The sequence below is a fragment of the Ailuropoda melanoleuca genome, chromosome 1 (assembly GCF_002007445.2).
Source record: "Ailuropoda melanoleuca isolate Jingjing chromosome 1, ASM200744v2, whole genome shotgun sequence".
Taxonomy (NCBI): domain Eukaryota; kingdom Metazoa; phylum Chordata; class Mammalia; order Carnivora; family Ursidae; genus Ailuropoda; species Ailuropoda melanoleuca.
Genome location: NC_048218.1, coordinates 111,208,527 through 111,234,525, shown reverse-complemented (window position 1 = coordinate 111,234,525; position 25,999 = coordinate 111,208,527). Strand labels below are relative to the sequence as shown.

Sequence of the window (25,999 nt, the reverse complement as noted above, 5' to 3'; positions counted from 1 at the left end):
TATGAGAACGCAGCACCCTTGGTTAACACAAATTATTAGGAATTTCGTGACTGTGGAGCATTAAAGCACACGCCGGGCCCTGTTGCGTGTCACTTGCCCCGCACGGGTGCCCTGCCCATGAGGCGGCCCCTCCTGCAAGAGGAGGCCACCTGTGCTGGGCCCGTTCCCGGAGTACTCACTCATCGTCGCCCTTGCACAGCTATTCAACATTGCTCATGCTCTTCATAGCTCATCACATGGCCTCTTCTCATTCCAGAAGGAGTCTATGCGCTGCAGGCGCTTGTGTACAATGAGTTTTGTGGAACCGAAAAGGAGCTTGGGCCTTACTTTGTGGAGATCGGCCCTGCGACCGTGTCCGTGTTCATGAATTCCAGCAGCACCCACAAGGATGAGCTTCTTGCCTTTGCAGGCGCCCGCACGGGTCAGAAAGGTAAGAGACACCTGCGATGTCTGAACGCCCAGACCCGCCTCTGCTCACGCGGTACCACCCAGGTTGAACCGATGCTCAGCTCAGGCGTGCAGTCATCCTTTACCCCGCCTCGTGCAGGAAGCACTGATTGCCCGGCACTGTGCTCTGAGGGGCACGTGAAGATAAAGTCCTACAAAGTCCTGGTCTCGGCTTTTACCGTCTAGTACAGACATCGAGGTCTGTGCCGGAAACACAGGAGCTCAGATGTGCGCTGCCTCTTGAAGGGTGTGGCCAGGGCCTGGGAGATGGTGGGAGGGTGGGTGTGTCACCGTAGGATAAGGAAGCTCTCGGGTAGGGGTTGGATCCATCATGGGCCTTGGGTAGGGGGGCAGCCGTGAGGCAGCGGGTGTGGGGAGAGCATCTGACAGCCCGGCAGGAAGTCCAAGCAGCAGATCAGGCCGGACAGGCGCTGGGGATAGAAGAGCGCTCATGGGGGCACAGGTGCTCTGCTCATGCTTTGGTCCCATCAGTCCCCGCAGCTACTGGCAAGGGGCTCCCCATCTGCTTGGCATTGTAGAGGAGGCACCCAGTTTGGGGGTCGGCAGGGCAGGAATGGGGAATCCCAGCCAAGTGTCAGCAACACATGGAAAGAAGAGTCATGGGCAAGCGTGGATACCCATTGAAGACAATCCCAGAGCACTTGGCCTGAGTCAATGGAGCGATGGGTTACATTTCCCAGAACTGGGGAAAAGAGGAAGCCAGTGGGACTCGTATCCCGATACACTCACTCACCTGAAGGTCTTTGCGACTTGCTGTCCACCCTGACCGTACGGCTGCCATACGGTTAGCCTCGTGAGAGCCCCTAGCCTGTCCCCCGTCGTTCTGTGTCGGGAGTTAGAATCGGAAGGTCTGGCATGGATGCGTGCGTAACGGGGTGTTCTCGTGCAAATCCGTACGTGCGCTCCCTCCTGCAGGCTGATGCCACACTCCCACCAGAATGAAGCTTCGGGTACTGTTCGTGGGATGATGTCACTCTCAGTCACGGGGTATTTATTTTTCAGAAATCCTAAAGCATGGATGAACGAAACACCCAGTCTGTTATTGTTGTTATAAATGAGGATTTTGTCCCTCTGAAGGGAAGAACTACACAGAACAACAGTACTTGCAAGAAAAAACCCGCCTCCTTTCCTCATATAGACACACGGGTTATTCTGAGTCTTCCCTCACATGCCAGTCCTCCCCTGGGACCCGGCAAGACGTTTGGCACCCGCCCTCCTGGTGCGCACGCACACACGCACGCACACACAAGCACACGTACGTGCGTGTGCACGTGTCCTGTACATGCGGCACTTTGCATGTGTGTCCCAGGGGTTACCAGCCCGAGGCTCACCCCGGGGCCCTGTTGAGAACCTCGTGCAGCGAAACAGTCCTTAGCGTGCCCGTCAGGGAGGTCTTCCAAGATAAGGCTGTCCAGCAAGGGATGAACACACTCACTTCGTGCAGCGCAGGTCTCAGGGGTGAGAAAACACTTCACATGCTACTGAGAGACACTCCGAACAAGGCTTATGGTCTGCAGGCCTGTCTGACTTCGGAACTCACGTGTCAGAACCTGAAACTCACTGGAATTCGGAGAGGGAAAGTAGAAGATGGAAAACTCCGATCATCGACCACGTGAGACAAACGAATGGACTTTAAGGCCCTTACATGTGTTTTGTTTTGTTTTGTTATCTGTTCAGGCACCATTGTCTCACATCGATTTCCAGCCGGTCCCTCGTGTGACGTGTCCTTCACTTCTCAGAGTGGAGCAGGGGGCGGCCAGGCTTGGCCCCGCGTGACGGTCAGATATCACATGCAGCGTACGTCTTCACTCTGATTCTAGGCTTGTTCGGGTCCGTTGAGGTCACAGGGGCCCTGGAAAGCGCCAGATGCTGTCATTAGCTCTGCTGAGATTTGCGTCTGCCCTTGAACCAGTTCTGTGTTCACCTGCAGATCATTCTAGTGCTTTCTAGAAACCACATGCGAGGCTTCGACCTGAAGGTGTGGGGCGGGTCACGGTGCAGTGTCTGGCTCCGTCCCGTGTTCTTTCAAGGAGAACTCACAGGGATGGTCGTGAATTGGCCCTGATACTTTATGAGCTATGACTTCGGCGGCCTTTGATCTGGGGCCAGAATTGCCCACTGCAGCCCTACATGTGGGCTGGGGACCCTCCCTCCCGGCCATACCGTGTGGGAGGTGAGGATGCTGGCGCCCCCGCATGGCCCCCATCCTCTGGACCCAAGCTTCGGTCTCTCCCCGACTCTCACAGCCGTCTCTGTCTACACAAACGGAACCGTGTTTGCCACTGACGCCCACATCACTTTTCTGGCTGTTACCGAGGAGACGACCCCCCTGGAGTTTGTGTGGTCATTCGGAGACGGTCTCCCTGTGAGGACAACTTCTAGGAGCATTAAGAAAAGACTCAGCGTCCCCCAGTGGTGAGTAAATGGGTGTCATGACGGGCGGCTGCTGGAAGCTTGGCCTTAGCTCGTCGGCAGGTTCCCCCGCTGCTGCTAGAGTGATTCCAGGAGCACTTCTGTGAACGGGAGGGAGGCACATGGAAGGTTAAAGGACGAGGCAGTCCCTCTCGCCTGGTTGGGCATGGGCCTTTGGAACCGGTGGTCCTGGGTTCACATCCTGCCTCCTCCACCTGTCGATCCCCATCCAAACAAGGGTCACAGTGCTGATGGTGCCGCTCTGCAGGTGACTGACATAATGACGGGGAGGGGGGGGCGGTCCCAGCATCCCCGCCACCTCTCCCAGTAAGCAGGGAACCGCGGGGGCTGGGGAGTCCCTGTGGACGAAAATGTCGCCTCCCTCGCCCCTGCCTTTCTTGGGGCTGCTCTCTGCCCCTGACCCAATCTGTCCCCCACCTGCCCTGCCCGCCCCCTCGGCGGCCCCACCGCAGGTACAGCGTGACAGTGCGGGCCGCCAGCAGGCTGGGCAGCGTGGCCTCGGAGCCCCGCCGCATCAGGGCGCAGAGAAGGATCGTTGCCAGCCGGCTCGCATCCCCCTCCTCGGCTCTGCTGAACTCCAGCGTGGCCTTTGAGTGCAGACTCAACTTCGGCACCGACGTCACTTTCCTGTGGGACTTCGGGGACGGCACCGTGGGCCTGGGGGACAGCTCCGCCAGTCACACCTACAGCAGGTGAGAGGCTCAGGTGCAGGCACGGCTCTGCACGTGGTGGCTGGAACGGCCTTTGCGAGGTGTGAGCCCCCGGTTCTCCACAGCCGACCCAGCAGTGCATGCAGTTGGCAGATACTGAAGAGAGACAGATAAACCTGCTGCTCTCCAGGAGCTCACGGTCTGGGGACAGCAGGGTGGGAAGCGGACACTTTGAGCACCAGGATGCGTGGACAGGGCCGTGGGACGCAGGGTGGGGGGCAGACAGAGGTAGAAGGTGCTTGGAAGGACTGCCAAGGGCTCACTGTCCCCCTGAAGAGTTTGGGCTGTGTCCTTTCAACTGGCATTTAGTGAGCGCCCACTGTTTACCTGGAACGAAGCATTATGGAGACCCAAACGCTGCTGGGCCTGCCTGGGGGAGGTAGGCGTGCCCACTGGAAGCCACCAGGGCAGACGGCAGGATCGCCGCCATCAAGGTTAGGAGACTGACGAAGGGCAGGCCAGCCAGGTCTGAGCCTGAGCCTCCTGGCCGTTGCTTCCCGGCTGGGGGGACACCCTAGCACTGGGCACCCGGTTGCCAAGTCTGTGCAGACCTCTGGATGGAGCTGGTGTGGCACCGTTCGTGCTGTTGTAATGACACGGTCATGTGTGCAGAAGGGCCCAGAACCAAGGCCCGTGTGGCCGGCAGCAGCAGGGAAAGACGGCAGATCTCCCTCGGCGCAGGACTTCCCTGAGAGCCCCTGTGGCCTCGCCATGTGCGAGGACACACCCGAACGGCCTGTCACTAGCTCTCCCTATGTGCCCTCTGCACTGGGGCTGGGTGTTCACAGGAGGAAGGAGTTGGGCCAGGGCACCTGGGTAGGCTCCTGCAGGTGGACCCTGGGGCCCTGGACCTGGGAATGTGGTCTGTGGCTCCGGGATGGACACGCACCGCTCCGCACCCCTACCTCGTCTCGGGAGTGTCCCAGGGCCCCCCAACCACCTGGGCCCTGAGGGGGACCTCCATCCTGTGCTGTGGTCAGCCTGACCTGCCTTCCTTATGGATGCACCATGACGGCAGGTGGCGCTCTGGTCCCGCAGCTGATGGAGCAAAGCAGGAAGGTCATGCCCAGACTTTCTCATTGAGGGTTTGGGGGGCCTGTCACAGGGAGGATCACCCCATGGTACACAGAGGGGCCAGGCCATGGCTGCCAGGAGGTGTCCCCACGGGAATGATTGTTTCTCCATCAGCAGGTGACATTGGTCTGGGAGCTGGGCACCCGGCTCACCCTGCACTAGGCAGGCAGCCAACGTATTAACCAGGAAGCAGATGGCCCCATGGACACCTGCCCCATGACCCGCGTGTCCTCTCTTCTCACTGATGGGCTGTCTGGCCCTCGAGTCCTATAATGACGTGGGTGGAGGGTGTTAGGAAGGAGGAGCGACAGGCAGACGCCTGGCGGGCGGGGTGTCTTCATTCCTGCGCACCGTGGCCTTGCAGGGAAGGACAGTTCACCGTCCAGGTCCTTGCCTTCAACGAAGTCAGCGCTGCCTCCCTGAGAAAGCAGCTGTTCGTCGTGCGTGAGCCCTGCCAGCCGCCCCCTGTGAAGAACATGGGGCTGGGAAAGGTGCAGGTAGGGCCGGCCTCGGGGTCATCTCAGTGCTGAAACGGCGGGGCTTCGGGGAACAGAGTCCTGCTGCACTGGACACCAAAGGGCGCCTCTCAGGGCTCTGAGGGCCCTGGTGCTGAGGTGGAGGGAGGGCCTCATTCTGGCTCGAGGCACCTAGTTGACCTCGGTCACTCTGGTGTTCTTTTTGGCCTGCTTTAAGGGGCTGTTTAGATATTGCTTGTGGAGGCTGGCCTGGGGGGCTCAGTCGGTTGAGTGTCTGCCTTCGGCTCGGGTCATGATCAGGGTCCTGGGATCGAGCCCCGCGTCGGGCTCTCTGCTCAGCCTGGAGTCTGCTTCTCTTTCTCCCTACTCCTGCTCATTTATGCTGTCTCTCGAATAAATATATAAAATCTTCAAAAAAAATAAAAAAAGGAAGAAAGCAGTTGCTTGTGGAGGCTGGCCTGGGGGCTCAGTCGGTGAAGCGTCTGCCTTCGGCTCAGGTCATGATCTCAGGGTCCTGGGATGGAGTCCCGCATCGGGCTCCCTGATCAGCAGGGAGTCTGCTTCTCCCTCTCCCTCTGCCTCTCTCTCCGCCCCTCACCCTGCTCGTGCTGTGTCTCTCCCTCTCTCTCTCAAATAAATAAAACAAAAAAAGAAATTGCTTGTGCAAAGCACTACAGGCGCTTTCAGGAGAAAGGAGTATTTGGATTCATGTGATGTCAATGCCCAAAGACAGGATCGGTCCCTTCCTGAGCAGCTACTGTGGGTTAGGAAAAGGAGGTTCCTTTGAGGCCTCTGGGTGAGAGCAGATTTCCCTTTTCAGGGCAGAAGTGTCCAGTGACACATGGGAATCAAAGTCGTGACTCAGCTGCATTTCCAGAATGTGTCATGTGTCTTTCTGCTGGGCCTCTGACCAGGTTCTGGGGTCAGGCACCTCCCGCCCCAGATGAGGTCACGGGGTCCGGGGATGGTGGACAGCACACGGAAGAGTCCCCAGCGCAAGGCCTGGGTGGTTCCTGGCCACATGGTTCCTGCGGGACGATGATGGCCCCTTTCCGCCAAGACCCAGGCCCCTGCTAGGCCAGCACACACCTATGCGTCTGCAGGGCCAGTGGGCTCTCGGGGTTGGGGAGACGGACAGGAAGTCAAGGGAGACCCCAGCATGGAAACTGGGAGCGGCCTGACCCAGGGGAGAGGGGTCTGCATTTAAATCCCAACTCTGCTCTTAGGTCGAGGCACCGGACGGGGCTTGTCCCTGGTTAAAAAGCATGAGCCAGCGGAGTCGCTCATGGCATGGGGTCCAAAGTATTACTGGCTGTGTGACCCGGGGTGCTGTTCTAAAAAGAAGGACTCAAGGGTTTTTCATTTTTGAAACAAAGGAAACAACACCGATGAGTCCATTTTTTCTTTATAATTTTTTTCTCATACGCATATTCTAAAAGTATAAAGGCAAAGGGAGAATCATCTAAAATGCAGCAAGAGAATGCCACTGTGTCCCTGGACACACGTAAGGAAGGCCAAAGGTCAACTTCCAGTTTAAAGGTATACCAGTAGTTCTTAAGATCCCATTTCCCAACTCCTTCTAGAAGTTTACCCTTTTCCCATTTTTGTGGGAGATTTTCATTAAACCATCCTGCAGGGGAGCTTTTGTGCCCCACTGTCTTCGGCAAGTGGGAGGCCGGCCAGCGGGGCTGAATCTTCATCCCTCGTCCTTTAGCCTCCTCCACCCTCAGCCCTCAGCCCTCCTCCACCCTCCACCCTTGTCCCTTGTCCCTCAGGCCTTCTCAATCCTCCACCCTCATCCCTCAGCCCTCCTCCATCCTCGACCCTCCACCCTCATCCATTGTCCCTCAGCCCTCCCCCACCCTCCATCCTGTTCCTGGGGAATCCTGTCAGGCTGGGTGGTGGGCCGGGCGGGCATGGTCTAGGGGCTGTGCTGAGGGGCACAGGGGACTGGGAGAGGCAGACTGGCTGGAGGGGTGGGGTTGTGACTGGTAGGCACTAACATGCCCCCTGTACCATTGTCTTTTGGCTTATTAATGTTAGCAAGTATGCCTTTATGTATTTATGGACTACATTTTAAAGTTCTTATTATGAAAATTTCAAATATAAATCGAAGGAGAAAGAGGAGTGTGATGAACCATCGTCCACGTTGAGCGATCCCTAAAATTTCACCGTACTGGTTTCCTCTGTTCCTTTCTTTGCTAAAACATTCTACAGGCCTTCCCAGACCGCAGCACATTTAACTCCAGGTACTCCAGTGTGTAGCTGTAGAAACTAAGGGTGGTTTCTTACCTACAGAGTGCAGGTAACAATTAGCAATGATCTCTTCATATAATCTAAACCTAATATAGTCCCATTGCCCTGTCCTAGAATTTCTTAATGCAATTGTTTGTTTGCTAGGGATGCACGGAAGTTTTCTGTTTCAAAAAAGAGAGAACAGAGAAAAAGAGAAAAAAAAAGCTTTTCCTCATCAGCTACATCTGTAAGTTTTCCTAAAATATAGTTCGTTCAAAAAAGCAAGAAAACAGTGTTTGCATCTTTCCCTTAATTCTCCACTTCTAGAGTGAGAAGTTGGGCCCCAGCCACTTCTGATGGGGACAGCTGAGTTGTGTGTGCATTGTGAGAGGATGGGGGGCAGGGGAAGCCTCTGTGTGTCTTCATGTGTTTGACGTTTTGTAAGCTGTTGGGTCCGTTGCAGACACGATCTGTAAAGGCTCAGAGCAGCCCGCGTGGGGCCTGTCAGGTTTGCCTTGGGCTGGGTCTGGTACCTTCTGCCACAGCCCGCTGGTCCTGGAACGCTTCTGCCCGGCCCGTGGACAGCTGCCTTCTCACTGGAAGCGGCATCTCTCCGCGGAGCCCTGGGCCTTCGAATGGGTGACTGGGGATGGGAATCCGGCTCCGGGGTGTTCGGTGTTCCCGGGTATCATCGTGTGCGGGCTCCTTAGTGTACGCTGGTAGGAACTAGCTCATGTGACATAAACTAAGCCATGACTCCACCTGCTGTTCCCACCCAGAAACGTTACATATGCAGAATTTACATGCTTTTGAAATAGATTATACTTGAATTCTCTCGTATTAAAATCTCGATGCAACATCATTATTTATTAGCACTTTTCCTAATAAATATGTGAAATGTTTTCAAAGTAATAACACCATTACTTCCACCAGAAATGAAACTTCGTCGTGAGCTCTCAGATTTATCTGTGGTTCTTTGGCCTTTAGAATATATTCTCACAATACTGCACATCAAAAGAACTCGAAATGTATCCCTCTTCTCTATTGCTTCCTTGAAATACGGTTATATTCCTTTGTTTCGGTTCTCAAGTATCAGAGAACTTACTGGTTTCTTTTGGTTTTGTTTTTGCTTTTTGATTTGATTTTTAAATATATACAACATTTATGGGAGTTCATAGTCAAAACCATACGATAAAGTGTCAGTGGAAATTTTGTGATTTGCCCATGTATGTCTTTGCCCATTTTTCCACTGGAGACATTGAAAATGTCTTATTGATTTTAAACAATAGTAACTGTCATGTATTTTGCAAATGCTTTTCTTTCTTCTCTGTTGGTTGCCTTTTAAAATGATTTTTTAAAAAATTTATTTATTTGAGAGAGAGAGAGAGAGAGAGAGAGGGAAAGAACACGGGAAGGGGAGGGGCAGAGGGAGAGAGAGAGAAATCTCAAGCAGACTCCCCGCTGAGCATGGAGCCTGATGTGGGGCTCAATCTCATGGCCCTGAGATCATGACCTGAGTCAAAATCAAGAGTCGGTCACTTAACCCACAGAGCCACCCAGATGCTTCTCTGTGGCCTTACACATAACGGACATTTGGAGACCGCTTTCTCTCTAACCCACAGGTGTGGAGGTCTCAGCCTGTGACCCTGGCTGTGACGTTCGAGTCTGCGATCCTCTGTGACATCTCCCAAGGCCTCTCCTACACCTGGACCTTCTGGAACTCCCAGGGCTGGCCGGTGGCCCTGCCCCCCACTGTCAGCACACACAGGCAGATGGTCACTGTCCCCAGCTACTTCCTGGAGCCCGGGAACTACACCGCTCTTGCCAGGGTGGGTGTTCGGCTGACAAACGTCCCGCCGGCCTCAGCAGGAGCTCAGCCCCCATTGCTCCAACCTGCTCTATCCAAGAAAACAAGGGTTGTCACAACATGTGTGCCTGGGCTCTCCATAAATGCTTACTTAGTTCCTCTGAGAGAGCAGATTGCATGTCCAAACACAGGCAAAGTCATTGTGAAAATCTCCTTCTTCTTTTAGCAAAGGCCTCCTGAGTTCTGCTTTGACTGTGTCGCTGAGGTAGTCCCGGATGTCAGGGGACATCAATATGTGTGTCATCCCAGAGCTTCCCGCCTGGAACGGGAGGGGACGTTAGTGAGACAGCTGAGGCCATGAGGACACCCTGGTGACTGGGCTGCTGCTGGCACTTGGTGTACTTTGCCTAGAAAAATTGTGAAAATATGTCGTCCTTTCTAGAAGAGTCCATTTCTTGGGGCAGAGTCTGTTCCCAGGCAGAGACTGGCCCTGCATTTTCCTGCTGTCTGAAAGTTCCCTGGGGAGCTCATCACCTCCTGGGGGAGGGTTGGCTGTGAGCCCTGCCTCTGATGCTTGCAGTGTTCCAGGTCAGGAGAGGATTATAGAATGGTGGAGGCCATGGACGGTCCCATGGAAGCACGTGGGGTTTGAGGAGGTGGGCATTGGGACACGAGGCTGAACACATGAGTGGGGGTTTCTTCTGAAGACCAGGGGAGGCAGAAATGGAGGGATTGGGCTTCACTGCTCAGCGGGCCACATTGGAAATGCTGGAGGGAAGTCAGGTGGATGTGGTAGTGGGGAGAAGGGATTGTGATGGGGTCTCTGAGCAGGAGGACACCTGCAGCAAGGGAAGAGGGAGGTCAGCTAGAGTGTCCTGGGGAGAGGGGGGGATGCTGAGGTCTCTGACTGGGGAGGACAGGAGCAGTAAGGGAGGAACCCAGGCAGGCAGCCCTTGCGTTTTGAGGATGGGACAGGGGAAGGAGCCAGAAAAGGAGGCAAGGTTTGGTCTGTCTATATTAAGTATCATAAGGAGGTGTGTCACCAGTTTTACTTAAATTTTAAAATAGTGGAAATTTACTTAAATTTAAAATAGTGGAAAAGTTTTATTAGTTGTAGTCTTTTAAAAAAAATCACTTGTTCCTGTAATAGTCTGTATTGTTTCTTGGTTTAACACAGCTTAAAATCAGTGTCCACTGTCACATCAGCAGGGGGGAGTAGGTATCCCGTTTCTGTGACCGATCATGGGCTCTCCTTGTCACTGAGGAATCTGGGAAGTGACTCTTAGAAGGGTAGATTTCAGCTGGACTGACGGGGCCCAGAGCAGACCCTGTGAGGTCATGGTGTGGACTGGGGTGGTGGAGTGTTTCCGAGGCAGGCCGGCTGGCCAGCGTCCCCGAGAGGCCACCTGTCTGGTCTGGCCCGAAACTTGGCAGACCACAAACACTGTTGCTGGTTTGGTTAGAAATGGTCATTCTCGCGGGGCCTGGTTCATACTGTGTAAGGTCACAAGTGAGTGCCACATGACCTGGCAAAAAGAGAAAGGGACAGGACAGCATGCTCATGGGGTTCCCCCTCCATCCCCCAGCTCTGAGCAAGTGCGTGCAGTTGGATAAGGTGAGAGAAGATGGGCATTAACATGCTCAGTAAGACCAAGAGCCAGTAGCCCGGTGTGTCCAGTGCTGAGAGAGTCCCTTTGCCCAGGCTCTGGGGAGTGGGTTCACAGCACCCTTCCCACGTGGGAAGGCTGGGGTCCAAGCCGCCATGCTCAGTGGCTCCATTGCTTGGCACACTTACTCCTGACCATGTCACTACCCACAAGTGGGCCCCGGACTTGTCTTCCTCCAGGTGGTGGAGACCTGACTTGATGAAGTGCTTTTGCTGATGTCTGAGCTTGTCATCACGGTGCCTCCAGGGGTCATACCCTCAGATGTCCAGACATCCTGCTGTCACTGCCATCTTGATGGGTAGCTCCCCGCCGCACTTCCCCATCTTTGGATGTTCCTGAGGGGTCCTCGGGCGGGAGGAGCTGGGCAAGCAGAGACGGGAAGTGTAGGTGGGAGTGTGATCACAGTCGGTAGATGGCCGTCAGGTCCCCTCTCGGGATAGCCACCAGCAGGGAAGCACGGGTGCCTTTCTGAAGGAGATCACAAAGGATTGGGGTCCAGACCAACGAAAAGAGCAAGTGTTACACTCTGGTGTTTTTTCAAATTGTGTCAATCATCTCAAAGAGCCCCTTTGAATGGCCTATTTATAAAATGTTCCAGTATTCCTGAGTTTCAAAATAGTTGTCTTAAAGTTCATTTACATTTCTTCAAGACCTTCAATCACATGGGGGCTAGAAATGTAATGTTTTAAAAAGATTATATTTATTTATTTATTTGAGTGCGAGCGAGAGCAGGGGGAGGGGCAGAGGGAGAATCTGGAGACTCCCAATTGAGTGCAGAGGCCAACACGGGGCTCGATCTCACAACACTGAGATCATGACCTGAGCCCACATCAAGAGTCAAAGGCTCAACTGACTAGGGCCACCCAGGTGCCCCCAGAAATGTAGTTTAAAGAAAGCCATTTACTGCCATCCGAGACCCTGGACAAGCTTCCTATTGGCGGAGAAGCCTTGGCGGCTGGCCTGTGTGCGGATGACAGGGACCTGTGTCCTCAAAGGTGTACCTGGGGAGTCCCACCTCTGTGTGCCCCCCAGACGTGAGCACATGTCCCTACCCTTCTCCACTCCAGCCACCTTGGTTCCACTGGGCACACAGTAGGCTGTTTCTCTGACACAGGTGACTGGTCAGAGTTCAAAATAACAGAGCCTCTCGGTGCAATGCTGGCAGCTGCTGTTGGAGCCGGTGGCACGTTTACACTCATCCTTCCAATGTTATCTTATTTTTAAATTTATTTTTTTTAAGTCATCTCTACACCCAAGGTGGGGCTCGAACTCACGATGTTGAGATCAAGAGTCACGTGTTCCACCGACGGAGCCAGCCAGGCTCCCCAGTTTCCTTGCAGCATTAGAGGGATGGCATCTGGCCCCAGCGAGCCTCCCACCCAGTCCCCTGGGTGACGCCCCCTTGTCGCCACGTTCCAGGTTCAAGTGGAAGGCAGCATCGTGCACAGCAACTACAGCCTGGCGGTGGAGGTGCGAGCCAGGGCCCCCATCAGCGTCATCTCCGAGGGCACGCACCTGTTCATCTCCAGAGCCCCTGCGTTCACCGTCGTCCTCACGGGCTCCCAGTCCTACGACCCAGACTGCCCGGGGGCCGCCCTCAGGTGAGCGCTCGGGAGCCGGACCCATGCCTCACTCAGGATCATAACAGGAGGGAGTTTGGGGCGGGGGTGTCACTCAAACGTGAGTAGCTTTGGAAGTTGGTATTTATCATGTATTTTGAAAAATGGAGTTTAAGTACTGCCTCAGTCCGTGCGGACTGCTGTAACAAACCCCACGGCCTGCGTAGCTTATGAACAGCGGACGTTGCTTTCTGCACCTGGAGGCTGGGAGGCCAGATAGAGGGCTGGCTGCTTCGGAGTCTGCGGAGGACCTGCTTCCTGGTTTCTAGCTGGTTCTTGCCACGGTGTCCGCACTGAGTGGAAGGGGTGAGGGGGTTCTTGGGGGCTCTGCTATAGGAGCCCCGTCTGTCCCTGTGGTAGAGCCTTGTGACCGAATCCCCTCCCAAGACCCCTCTCCTCACACCGTCATGCTGGCCGTTTGGTTTCCACATTTGAGAGGGACACATTCAGTCCTTGGCAAACACGTTACTCTGTGGTTAAAATTCTTGCTTTGGTGTACGGGGGACTTGATCTCCGAGTGTCCTACATCCCTTGCTGTTGGAGGTCGCTGGCTCAGGCCTTGGTCCCGGTGGCCTCACCTAGTTTCCTGATGTGGACATGGTCCATGTGATCGTCACCTCGAGCAAGGGTCCTCCACGGACACTGGCCGGTGCCCATGGCCCGGGAACACACGTCCTCCATGGACACCGTCCCTGCGCCGGTAACCTCTAGCATGCACCCTGCGTCCAGACCGTTCTTGGCCGCCAGGCGGGGTGTCCCACCATCTCCTGGTCTGGTCCCCCTGCAGCCTTCCCAACTTTGCTGACAGAAGGATCCTTCCCGTCGTTCAGGCCAAAACCTTGAACGGTCCTCTTTTTTCTCCCACTTCCCAGTCAGTCTGTTGGGGAACACATTGGCCCCTTCTGGGCTGAGCGGTGTCTTGGGCTTCCTTCCATGAGGTCTCCTCCCCGGTCCCCGTGCTCCCTCAGACCGCTGTCAGGCCATTCTTCACAGAGCAGGTGGATAGAGTCCCTTAAAGGCCTGACTGTCACCACCCTGCCTCCTTCTGTCTGCGCTCAGACATCACATGCCCAGGAGGCTTTCGATGACCCCACGGTGAGGACAGTCCCATGCTGACTCTGCGGTGTCTTTTTCCATAGCCCCTTTTCCCTGTAACATAGCATATTCGCTCACATACTGTAGTCATCATCAGTGGTCTGTCCTCGCTGGAATGCTCGCTCCAGGCATTGGCATATCCCTGTGCCTGGCACATAGTAGGTACTCAGCAGGTATTCCTGAATAGTTAGAGGAGCCACTTTGCTCTCTTCACCCCGTGAGCACGGACATTTGCTGCTTCCCAAACATGGCCTTTGGTGGAGGCAAGAGGTGGCCCAATGGACTTGCCGGTCACAGCGTGTGTTCTGGACGACGCACAAGGCTGGCTGCGTACTTCCCGTGCCCCAGCTGCAGGAGACAGAGTGGGGTCTTGTTCGCGCTGCACCTCCCCCGAGAGGCCCACACAGCACCCATGAGCAAGAGTTCAGTGTGTGTCTGCTGAAACGGGCTGAGTCTGCTCCCTGGGAGCGGGGACTGTTCCCGCCCCGCCCTGGAGGACCGTTGCTCTCCCAAGGGCCTGAGCTGGACTGGCGCCGACCAACCTCCTAGAGGCTCTGGAAACAGGGCGGTTTAGAACCAGTGCCTGGATTCAGGTCGCTGACAGTCCAAATAGGGAAATGAACTCAGAGGACTGAGCAGCAGTGCAGACTTTGGGGGTGCCATGGGGGGGTCCCTGCCCTACCCAGCCCACACCTCCTTCCTCCCCGCACTTCCCAGTGGGGCTGCTCATTTTGGTGTGTCCCCCAGGAGTAGACCCCGCTCCCGGCGGGGATTGGGACTGGCTTCCTGACTGTTGAGCGTGGTGCTGACTGTCACAGGGCGCAGGACTGTGCGAGGGGAGGCCCCTGGTGCTCATCTCCTGGCCCGCCCACCTGCGCTCTAGGATGGCCAGCTCCCGAGTACTCGGCCTTCCCACGGTCAGAGGCAGCATGGTCCTTGGGGGCTGCAGAGATGCCAGTGGAGGTGGGAGGTGGCACGCACAGGGTTGGGAAGCACAAGTGACCAGAGCAGGGCCCCGAGCCAGTAAGCTGGGTGGGGCAGGACCTGGCCCCCCACCTTGGCGGCCCTGCTCCCGCGTTGTAACCTCCCACCCCACCTCCAGCAGAGAGTAAGGGAAACGTGTCTCCCAGCCCACCTGCTCCCCTGGGGCCCCAGGAAAGCCCCATTAGTGACCTGGGGATGGTCACCTGACTGCCAGGGCAGGTGCACTCAGCCCTGCAGTGGCTTCTCCCGCAGCTATCACTGGAAATGCACTGCAGCCAGCAGCCCCGGGCACTCCTGCTTCGCCACCTCCTCTCCACGCAGCCTGGATGCCGGGGCTCCCTCCCTTGCCTTCCCTGCGGACTCTCTCAGCGACAGCTATGACCAGTTTCTTGTGACGCTGACGGTGTCCAGTGCTGGCCGGAACTCTTCAGAGGCACAGGTGTTCCTGTCCCCTCGCCCCGACTCGGCACTCAGGTACTGCCTGCCCCTCGCTCCCTGTGGGACGGGTCTGAGGGCTGTGCCCTTCTGTGCTCTGCCCAGCACGTGCGGGAGCCACCTGGGGGGCCTGTTGTATGTATAGGAGCTGGGGCCTGCTGAGGAGAAAGGGGGCTGACCAGCGAGGCCCAGGGGGCCCCGCTCTCCACTGGCCCTGGGGCAGAGCGCTCCAGGCAAATGCAGACACGTGGGGGCTCCAAAGTGGAGGCCCCCCTCCGTCATGGCAGCTGCCCTAAGACAAGGGTCTGCTCTGGGGCTGGGGACTGAGGCCGGATGGAGGCAAGGCATCTCGGGGTCTCTGCGCAGTGCCTTCCAGGCATCACAGGGCTGGGCCAGCTGTGATGTGGGGACAGTGCAGGGGGCACCTGAGTGAGGGCCTCTCTGAGCCCCAGACACCGGATGCAGGCTGGTATGTGCCTCAGCTGCTCCGCATGCCCCCAGGGGAGCTAGGTCATTAAAGGGGACAAGCAGGACGCCTGGAAGGACTCAAGCAAGCAGGGCTGCTCCGGTACGTGGACCCTGCAAGGGGTCTGGGAAGTTACCGTCGCCTTGTGTAAAAACAGCTTGTGGTTAAAAGCGTGGTGAACAGGGTGGGTTCTGGAAGGCTTCCTGGAGGAGGAAGCAAATTAGCTGTGCCTGGCCAGGACCAACACAAAGGAGAGGACGTGAGCTGTGGCACCGATGTCAGACTGATGACTCTGGTGGAGACCCCCCTCAGGTGCTCAGGTTTGAGGCCCTGAAAAATAAGTCTCAGCAAACAAGATTGGATGGCTCTCCACGGTCCAGATAGACCGAGGTCGCCTGCACTTTTTTAAGGGTGCTGATCTGCCTCAGTCCGTATAGCATGTGACTTCTGATCTCGGGGTCGTGAGGTCAAGCCCCACATTGGGTGTGAAACTTACTGTAAAGAAAAGTTAAAAAAAGAAAGTGAAGGAACACCAGTACAGAGCTACAAACCTTGGGCCATCATTTAGATAATTATATTCAATAAATACTTAGATATAATTTTCAGAATAAACTTTTATTCTTAAATACAATGTACTATGTAATTCTGCTACTCACAAGATAAAGAATTTATTTAAAAATTCTCTTTCACCACGTTCTAAAGGCAGTTGGACGTCACTCAGTCCTGTCAGGCATGATCTGGACCCCTGTGGACCACGTCCCTGGGAGGTCCGGGGCCAGATGGGCCTCTCCTGGCCTGAGTCCATCTCGTCCCTCCCCAGCAGGTGCACACCCACACCCCATGTGGTGAGAGACATGACCGCTTACACGCAGATGCACACACACACGCACACACACAGAGGGATGGGCCAGCCTGAGGCCCCTTGAGGAACCTGCGTGGCCCCATGTGCTGGACTCCCCCCACTCCTGGTCTCCTACACTGGGATCTGCGTGTGGAGGCCACAGTCTGAGATGTGTGCAGGCGTGGCTCCTTCATGTGGGAGATGCTGGCACCGCACACGCACTTTGGGATGGTCTTTCCCACCTCGACCTGTTAAGGGCTGCCGAGTCCTGCAGGAAAACATCCCACTGAATCAGGCCTAGGGTGGCTATCCCAGAGCACCCCATAACGTGCTAAGGACTGTGTGTGCCAATCAGCAAAGGAGGCTGGGGAAGGGGTGGAGGGGCCATGGGACTGAGGGACCTGGTGGGGTTCCACGTGTGGAGTAGAGGGGGCAAAGAGGGTGGCAAGGCCGTGGGGCATGAAGACCGTACCCGCCATTAGGGGTGTTCAGGTGAGGCTCGGGTTGGTGGGAAGGAGCCCCGAGGTGAGGAGAGCACTTGGGGGCCTTCCTTCTGGGGAGAGTGCAGCCGGGGCCAGGCTCAGGGAGCACGAGGCCAGGGCACCGTCTGGGCTCTGTCCTGAGCTCTGTGTGACCTGAAGGACTCGCACACCCTCTCTGAGCTCGGTGTGCGTGCCTCCCGGACCTGGCGCAGGGTTGTGCTCGGGGGAGCACCCCGTAGGGGCTCAGTCCTATTGGCCTGACATCGACACGTGCTTAACGCGAATGCATGAAGCGGCAGAACCGTCTGGTGCTCCCCCTACAATCTCCAACCGGGTTTGCACGGCACAGATTCGTCCACATCTCCTGGGTCAGCTTTAAGGACGTGTTTGTTAACTGGAACGAGGAACTTTCTTTTCAAGCCGAGTGTGACGACTGTGGTGAAGGGCCCCATCTGTCTTACTCCTGGGACCTCTTCCTGGTCAACGCGACAGAGAGGACCCGAATGGAAGGTACGGTCATAGCCGCCTTCATTTTGTTAACTGGAAGGGAGTGGGGTTCTCGCCGGTGGCACCTGTGATAAGAGAGATTGTTGCAAATGGCAGACAGAGGAGCCTTTGTTTCCGAGCTGGGTACGGCTGGTTCCTGGGACAGAAGGTTATACGAGCCCACACTTAAACTTATTCTTTATACATTCCATGGGGCCTCACAAAGCTTCCATACACGGGCTCTGAGTACAGCTGACTTCACAGCGAGGGGGACAGGAACACATCGGGGCCATTGTGCCCTTCTTTGCAGGGGAGCCATTCCCACAGTGGGTTTTCCAGAAGCAAAGCCAGGGGGGAACACATGGGAGGAACCGGCACAAACACCTGGTGGTTAAACTTGCAGCCAAGCCAGTGTCTGTCCAAAGTTCATGCATCTCCCATTATTGTCACAGAATCTTGCTCTGTGTCGGCAGCGAGGACGAGCTCACCCTAGCGAAATGTCCTTGTGTTACATCCATAGAAAATTTCTCTTTGTTGTTCATCCTTGCTCGGAAATTAGACCAATTAGACCAGCATTCTTGCGAGTTGTCACATGAGATGTGGACAGGTGAGCGAGGATCAGAAGCTCTGTGTGCCCAGAGTGTGTCTAGAGTAGGTGTGAATAACCTGGTCAGGCATGCAGGTGCAGGGGGAGCCTGAAGTGAGCAGATCCTGGGGGAGCTACAGCGCCAGTCCCGCTTCCCTGGGGGTGGTCCCCCTGCCTCTGGGTGAAAACTGCGCTCACTGGCATTTTCTTGGACGTGTCTTTCTCAGATGTGGGTCACGTTTGTTAAAACGGCATGCTGATGTAATCCGTACACCTTTTTGTTTATTTACTTATTTCTTTTTAAAAGATTTTATTTATTTGAGAGAGAGGGAACACAAGCAGGGGGAGAAGCAGAGGGAGAGGGAGAAGCAGGCTCCCTGTTAAGCACAGAGCCTGATGTGGGGCTCGATCCCAGGACCCCGAGATTGTGACCTGAGATGAAACCAAGAGTCGGATGCTCAACTAACTGAGTCATCCAGGCGCCCCATAGACCTTTTTAAACCACAGAGTTTTTCTGGTCTGAACGTCTCACCCTGTTCCGTGTTTTTCAAGTTCCCTTTTGTAGAACAGCAGGGCTGCTGGGCGCTGCCGGACTGGGGGCCGTTTCGAAGCTGCCAGAGTCCAGTCCACCGTCCACGGAGCCGAGCTGGCTGGAGCCCCATGCAATGGGCACGCCGTCTTCACGGGAGCCATCACCACAGACCCAGGGCCAGCCAGTCCTCTCGGCTGCACGGAAACCCTCCTCAGGGCCCAAGGTCGGCAGGCACTGGGTTCCTGCTATGGTGGAGCCCGGCCCCCCTGGGAGTTCGTCCCTGCAGAGCCCATCCCCCTCCCCCTCTGGTAAGTGCCACTGTCCCATCACATCCACTTGTGGGATGCTCGTAGAGTCTCAGGTCCTTCCTCCCTAACTGGAAACCCTGTCCAGGCTATGATAGCTGTCTGTGCACATGGCTTCCCTCGTCCCTGTCTCCCTCCCAGCAACCAGTCCTTTCACTTTATCCCTGGTTTTCAAGCTGCCCAGAATTTCATGCCTCCAAAGTTGAGAGAGGAGCTCGTTGTCAGGGAGCAAAGTTGTGGCCCAGAATCTGCCTGTTCCTCATGGTCCCTCCCCAGTGACGCCATCGAGACCGTGCTTTCCCTGGGCTGCAGTCTGGCAGGTGCCACCGCACGCTGGGGCCCCCGGGGCCTCAGGTCAGCTGACGGAGGGGCCTCTGGACTCCTCAGCCCCAGGACAGGACGGCTGCAGGGACAGGACAGTGAAGTTTGCAACAGGACGCGCTTGTGTCCACTTCTTCCTCCTGAGAGGAAGGAGCGTGAGGTTCTCTGCAGGGACAGTGGGAGCTTGGAGAGTGCGGGGCCCTGGCCTCAGCCCTGTGCTCAGCGGCTGGCTCATCCCGGGGAAGCCGCACACCCAGCCACCCGCTTCTTCCACTGCCGTGGCGATGCAGTGACATGCGCAGAGCCAGGTGTGGACTCTAGAATCAGACGCCGCAACCGTGTGCACAGTCAGGGGAGCCATGTGGACTTCAGGGGAGTCTGTGGCTTTAAATGACATGTCATGGTTTATTCCTCTTACATAGATTTTGAAGCCTATTACAGTGATATTCAAGAAGCTGTGCCGCCCAGAGGGAGACAGCCCGCCGACTGTGAGTCTGTGATTGGCACCTCTTTCTGGGGCTCCCCACCCCTGTGTCCCCACGCCAGTGTAATCTCTGAAGCCTCCAAAATCAGGATTCCCCCCTGCCCGCTCTCCCGCATCGCGAGCTCCGAGAGCTCCCAGAGACGCAGGGCATGGCCTGACCCGAATCTTCTAGCTCACCCACTGCTGCCCTCCATGTCCCCTGCTTCAGAACCCCAGGTAGCCCCAGCCCCACAGGCAGGCACTGCCGCTCTCCCCATGCCTTGGTCTGTGGGTGATGGGTGCTGAAAACACCCCACTTAGCGCCCTTCCCGGGTTGTCACCATGGAGCGCTGTGTCCTGTCCGGTCGGCATCTGTTTCCTTCCTCGGTCCCCTTCTTCCTGTCTTGGGTCCCCTCCAATCCTGTGACAGCCCAGTGTACTAGTCAGTGCTTGAAGCAGGTGCACACGGTGTTCCTGGCTCTTTCCCCGGCTGTCCAGCTCTAGCTCTCCAAGGACACGTCCAGGGCAAGTGTGGACCCCCGTCGCAGACAATCACGGTGCCTGGCACCCTGGCACGCAGCAAGTGGTTCTTGAATGGACAGATGCATGGTTGCTGGACGATGTATCTGTGAGCAGAAGGGCTAGAAGGTTCATGGACGATGTATCCATGGACAGAGGGGCTCGACAGTCAGTGGACAGAAGAGCTGGACCGTTGTGGAGGATTTGTCCATGGGATCTGCTCTGTGTTTTCTCTGGTATCCCCCTCTCCTGCCTCCGTGGTTTCTTTAGGCCTCTCCGTGCTCCCTCCTGAGTACCACACACGTGTGTAAGGGGTTGGCTCCATGCTCACAGCAGGTGCCTAATAAATAACACTGAATGAAGAGAAAACACTATATTCATAAAACTGCCCTTCCTGACGGTGACTCACGCAGAATGGGGGGGTCACGTTCTCCCTGCATCTTCTGTCCATGACTCCGAGTCTGGAGTCTCTTTGCCCTCTGTGGTTGTCCTACCACACCACGTGCTGGGTCACACAGGAGACTTCCTCTGTCTCTGCCTCCATACTCCACCCCCAGACAGACAGCCCCAGGTGCTTTCAGGACACACCCAGACCTCCTCGCCTCCAGGCCTGTTCTGGGCTGCTTTCTGGCACTTTCTCCTGCCTGGTTTCCTTCTTTCCCACCCCTTCCAGCAGCGTCTTCGACCACTCTCCAGTGTTCACTCCAGAGCTTGTTCTGGCCTCTGGCTGTTCCTCGCCCGGGGCACTGCCCAGGCCACAGATCCATGGGCCCACCACTCTAAGTCAGCCCCTTCCCTGTGCCCCCCGTCCCCTCCCCATGCCTGGCCACATCTGTCTTTGCTTACGGTCACCCGGTGCTGTAGTCCAGAGGCGGCCAGTGTTGTCTGGTTTGCTGGGCTGACTTGCTCCGCTGGGCCCCTGGCAGCCGGGCCCCTGATGCTCTGGTGAGCGGCTCTGCCCTGGGCCAGCTCCCGGGCTCAGCGAGCAGGGTATTTGCTGAGCAGTTGAAGACAGACAGGAGGGAACAGGCCATCACACCACCCACCACGCGGGTGAAAAAGGACAACTCTGCAGCATGGGTACTTTGATATGATGCGTCCAGCAACACTGGCGTGGTTCTGGATTAATATTTCAGAAGGTCAGTGTGACTTTCTCCCTTGACCATGTGTTGTTGGCTTGCCTTGTCTTCCTAGGGGCCAACGCCAGCCTCCCGGAAGCAGGCTCAAGTTTGAGTGCCGCTGGGGGCCACAGGGACGGGGACAACCTGCTGGACCCCTCGGCCCCCCTGGCTGCTGCCAAGCCCACCCTCACAGTGGACTGGCCCAAGTCACCGGTCGGCCGCACTCGCTTCCACGGCTATACCTCCTCTGGTAGGAGCCTTCTCTTCGGATCTGGGGGTTTTCAGCCGGTTCACAAGGGTTTGGGACCAGCCCGTCCATCTCTTCTGCAACATTTCCTTTCAATAGGGAAGTCCTTGGGGTCATCGTGCCTTTCCTGCTTGGGCATGTCCCTCCGTGGACCGCAGGCCGAGGCTCCTCATCAAAGGCAGAATGGGCCTCTGTAGCCCACCAGGAGCCGTGTCTGCAGACAGGGGAGGAGCCTGCTAAACGGTGCCCATGCAGGACCCCAAGGCCGGTATCTGGATGCCTATGTACGCAACGGCCACGCCCTCCTCCCTGTGGACGGTCACCCCACAATGTGGGCACAGGGGCACTGCTCCTGTGGGGCAGCTGCCCTAGTGCATTCAGTGGGCTGGCCCACCACCTCTCGTGGGGACACGTGGGACTCCATTCCCCACCCCCATGGAGGCTCTGGGCCTCCCCTGCCGTCAGATGGCTGCCTCCACCCCCTTTCCCCCCATATTTCGGGAAATGACAGTTTCCTGCATTTCGGGGTCAGCCTCTGCCCGCTAAGGAGGGTACCCCATCACCAGGGTGCAACAGTCACACCCAGATTTAAGAAATGGTTCACAGTCGGTGTCCTCCGAGGTGAAAAACTCCCTTTGAAATGCCTTAACCATGCCTCGCGGACAAAGTCAATGTGTCAGCGAGCCAGCTTGTACGCTGAACAACACGAAGGGCACAGTGTGAGCTCCCACCCAAGCCCTCTCATGGCTGGCAGCTGAGTGTGACCCGGCCCCGCCCCCCCCAGGCCCCTGCTCAGGGCCGCTGCCCTCGGGCAGGGGAGGCGGGAGGGGAGGCCCCAGCTCTGTGTAGACATCTGGGGGCATTTGCAGGTAGGAACAAGCACGCTCCACGGAGTTGGGGGGGGGAGCCAGTGTGGAAGGGGTCTGTCTGCCCCCCGCCCTGCAGAGCCCACTGATGGCCCTCTCCCTGTGGCCGCTTCTTCTCAGGTATCACAGGACACATGGTAACGATAAAGCCGTTCTCACTGAGCCCTGGGGACACGTACGTCCTGCAAGCCTCCGTGGGTATGTTATGCACTCAGCAGGACCTGGTGCACGGGAGGATGAGAGTTTTCATCATATTCAGGTTTTTTCTGGAAATTGCAGCCACTTCTGACCTCCGGGGCTCTTGTTCCAGAGCGTCCTGACCCTCCCTCCGTCCCCACGGTCCCACACTACTCATTCTTAACTCCTGTGTTTCTGATCCTTATGGGATCACGTGGGTGGTCAGGTCACGGTAAAGGCTGAGATGTTTGCCCTTTAAAAAACCCAAAAGGACGTGTGTGTTTCTTTGATTTCTCCCAGACAGCTGTGTACGTTGATCCTTTCCCTGAATTGGTTGATCATTTCTATGCATGTGTGAAACCCAGAGAGATGGAGGTGTTTGTGGGGTCCGTGTTGGTCAGCTGCACAGTGACCAGGCGCCCTGGTTTGCCTCCCTTCTGGCCTTTCCATGATGCAATCACATCTTCTTTTTGGGGGCAGTTTTGGACCTTCTGCCCCATTTCTGGCGGTTTTTAGTTCCATATGACAAGGGCAGAGAATCCGACAGTTCACGTGTGCAGACGGGTTGGGGTCAAAGTCCACAGGTTTGGGCTACTCGAAACCCCTGGTGTGTTTCCAGGCTTGTCTCCCACATTGGCTTCCTCTCACAAGAAGCAAGAGGCCGATGGCCATGCAAAATCCCTCAGTAGGGTCTGTGGGGTCCCCGAGCTTTGTTCTCATTCCCCCTGTCTCTGCTGAGAGCTTTGCAGACGTCGTCCTGCCCCTCCCACGGTGCGTTCGGAAACGGGCCCCGGGCACGAGAGAGACAACATTGCTTTTGCTTTCACAAACACTGTAAAGCAAACCTTTGGCCCTCCCTCCCATTGCTGCTGACATTTGTACAAATTACTAGACTGGGGGCCGTTTTCTTAGGCTATTCACACTCCTTCCGGGTGGGGGAGACTCTGAGCCTCTGTGCTGGAGGCCCAGAGTGTCCCCGCATGTCCCCGCTCACCTTGCCATGCCCCTGCCCCCAGCAGCAGCACTCTCCCCCGGGCTCTTGCACACACTGGGCTGGGCCATGGACTTGACCCTTCTCTTTGACTTGACCTTGTGGTGGGCTGCAGGGCTGTGTCCCCACCTCCTGCGCCCACCAGAATCCTGCAGAGGGCGGGTCCCACAGATGACCGGCTACATACCCTGGCAACCGCCCGGGGTGCACTGTGAAGATGCAGTCGTACAGTTGGGTTTCTCCAGTGTGGGTTTTAATCCTCGTCCTCCTGTCTGTAGCTTCCCCGCACCGGGTACTGGGGAGAGCTCAGCTGTACGTGACGCTCAATCCGGCTCCACAGAACGTGGCCTGTCAGGTGCAACCACATCGCGGCCTCGAGGCTCACACCATCTTCGGCATCTTCTGCATGTCGGGGAGACCGGTATGCTTGGCCACCCCGAGTCTGTCCCAGAGGCTGGGGGCAGAGGCCGCTCTCAGAGAGGGTGGCCAGCTCTTTGGGGAGATGCCGTGGGACGCGAAGCTTCATCCCAGGGGCTGGCGGCAGGAGTGCTGACATTACTCCCCACTCTCTCAGGAACACACCACCCCATTCCTGTCCCGATCCTGCTCCTTCTCTCAGAAACCCACCATTTGCGTCCCTGAAGGGTCCGATCCTGGCCTCCCTCAGGCCACAAATGCTCTGCTCTTTTTTTTATCATTAAGTTTTATTTTTTTTAAAAGATTTTATTTATTCATTTGAGAGAGAGAGAGAAAGAGAGAGCACAAGCAGGGGGAGAGGCAGAAGCAGGCTTCCCACTGAGCAGGGACCCCCCCCCCCAATGGGGGACTCGATCCCAGGACCCTGAGATCATGACCTGAGCCGAAGGCAGATACTTAACCATCTAAGCCACCCAGGCGCCCCATTATTAGGTTTCAATTTTAATTCCAGTGTAGTTCACATAGAGCACAGTATTAGTCTCAGGTGTACGATACAGAAATTCAGCACTTCCCCACATCACCCTGTGCTCATCATGACAGGTTCACACCTTCATCCCCATCACCTGTTTCCCCATCCCCCATGCACCTCCCCTCTGGTGCCCTTCAGTATGTTCCCTGTAGTGAAGAGTCTGTTTTTTGCTTTCTCTTTCTCTCTTCAAATGTCCTGTTCTGACACCAAGAGCTATAGAGCAATTCACATGAGTGCCCCCCTCTCCCATCCCCCTTCTGTTTTATCCCCTTCTCCCCGAGGAGGTTCAGAGATCTGTGTCTCTGTGACTTTGGGGAGTTCCCAGCTCCGGACAGCGCACAACCCTGAGTGACAGATGCAGGGTTCTCTTGGCTCTGGGTGAGGGGCCCTGGTGGGGGGAGGTCCCGCCACACGTGTGCGCATTCGGGGAGAGGAAGTCAGTACCTACCCCAGCCTGTCTGTACACGGCGCTCTCGGGTGGAGTGAAAGATGCAGGCGTGTGATTCATTGGGGATGTAATTCACAGTTTATTTATCTATACACTGTTTTTTGCTCCATGTGGAACGGATCCTAGGACTTCCGTTACAAATTTAGTTACCGGATAGGAAAGGCCTCCAAACGCACTCTGTACCACGGCAGAGACAGCCAGTACTACTCTGCGCTGCCAGCCGGCGAGCGCTTGGACGGCTATGAAGGTAAGTCAAGCTGTGGGTTTGGGTGGCTGGCTATGCTCACGGTTCTAAACCTTTCCCCCCGGCTTCCAAAAACTAGACAATGTTAAAACTGTGTATCTAGAAAATAGAATTTTTATCTGTTCATTTCGAAAAGTTTCATGCTTTTTAGATTGGGTGGATTACCTACTTTTAATTTTTTTTATTTTTTTGAAAAGATTTTTATTTATTTGAGAGAGAGCGCACATGAGCAGGGGGGAGGGGCAGAGGGAGAGGGAGAAGCAGATTCCCCGCTGAGCAGAGAGCCCTACACGACGCGGGGGCTGATCCAAGGACCTGAGATCATGACCTGAGCCCAAGGCAGATGCTTCACCGGCTGAGATCTTAAATTACAACTGAAACATTATGTAAATGCCCAAATGCCCAGGCACACCCTGTATTTATGAATTAGATGTTGAGACCCAGCTGTCCCTTATTTACTAATGAAGTTTGTGGTATCTGGTGAATCCTGCATTGGTTGTCAACAGAGCCAAATCAAGGGGCTTCCGCCATGAAGGAAAGGCTGGGGTAAAGGGAGGCAGAGTTAGGGTGTGTCGTTCTCAGAACAAAATCGGCTCTACCATGCTGACAACCTCCCGGCCCCGGGGGCCTGCCCGCCCTGAGCCCATTAGAGACACAGCTGTTCAGGAAAATGGCCCCATCTGTAGAACCCCTCCCGCTCAATAAACCTCTGGAGTCGCTGATCTAGAACTTTCTCTGAGCTGGCCAGGTGAGATTATTTCTGCCTGAGGTCTGAGCTCGCTCATCCTCTTGGTTTTCTTAAACCTCTCTTCTCGAAGCCCAGCCAGAAAGCTCTTTTTTTCATGAAACCTTGCCTGACCCCAGTTAGAAACGTGTGCACCTGCCCCGGCGTCAGGTCAGAGACGCGGAGCAAAGGCGTTCCGAGCCAGACGCCGGGGTCGGTGAGGATGGGCGC

The 25,999-nt window shown here is 56.1% G+C and overlaps 1 protein-coding gene across 1 annotated transcript in view; it reads left to right on the top strand.

Moving 5' to 3' along the window:
* Positions 1-25,999, top strand: part of PKD1L1 (polycystin 1 like 1, transient receptor potential channel interacting) — a 117,486-nt gene that overhangs the window by 21,193 nt on the left and 70,294 nt on the right. Inside the window, exons 9-24 of the mRNA XM_034640150.1 lie at positions 257-430; positions 2,146-2,265; positions 2,715-2,883; positions 3,354-3,593; positions 5,050-5,182; positions 9,019-9,225; positions 12,290-12,471; positions 14,821-15,042; positions 17,142-17,302; positions 18,417-18,704; positions 19,445-19,510; positions 19,807-19,821; positions 21,223-21,375; positions 22,359-22,436; positions 23,685-23,827; positions 24,927-25,047. Of these exons, the coding sequence (XP_034496041.1) occupies positions 257-430; positions 2,146-2,265; positions 2,715-2,883; positions 3,354-3,593; positions 5,050-5,182; positions 9,019-9,225; positions 12,290-12,471; positions 14,821-15,042; positions 17,142-17,302; positions 18,417-18,704; positions 19,445-19,510; positions 19,807-19,821; positions 21,223-21,375; positions 22,359-22,436; positions 23,685-23,827; positions 24,927-25,047 (2,472 nt within the window). The remainder of the gene's footprint in view (positions 1-256; positions 431-2,145; positions 2,266-2,714; positions 2,884-3,353; positions 3,594-5,049; positions 5,183-9,018; positions 9,226-12,289; positions 12,472-14,820; positions 15,043-17,141; positions 17,303-18,416; positions 18,705-19,444; positions 19,511-19,806; positions 19,822-21,222; positions 21,376-22,358; positions 22,437-23,684; positions 23,828-24,926; positions 25,048-25,999) is intronic.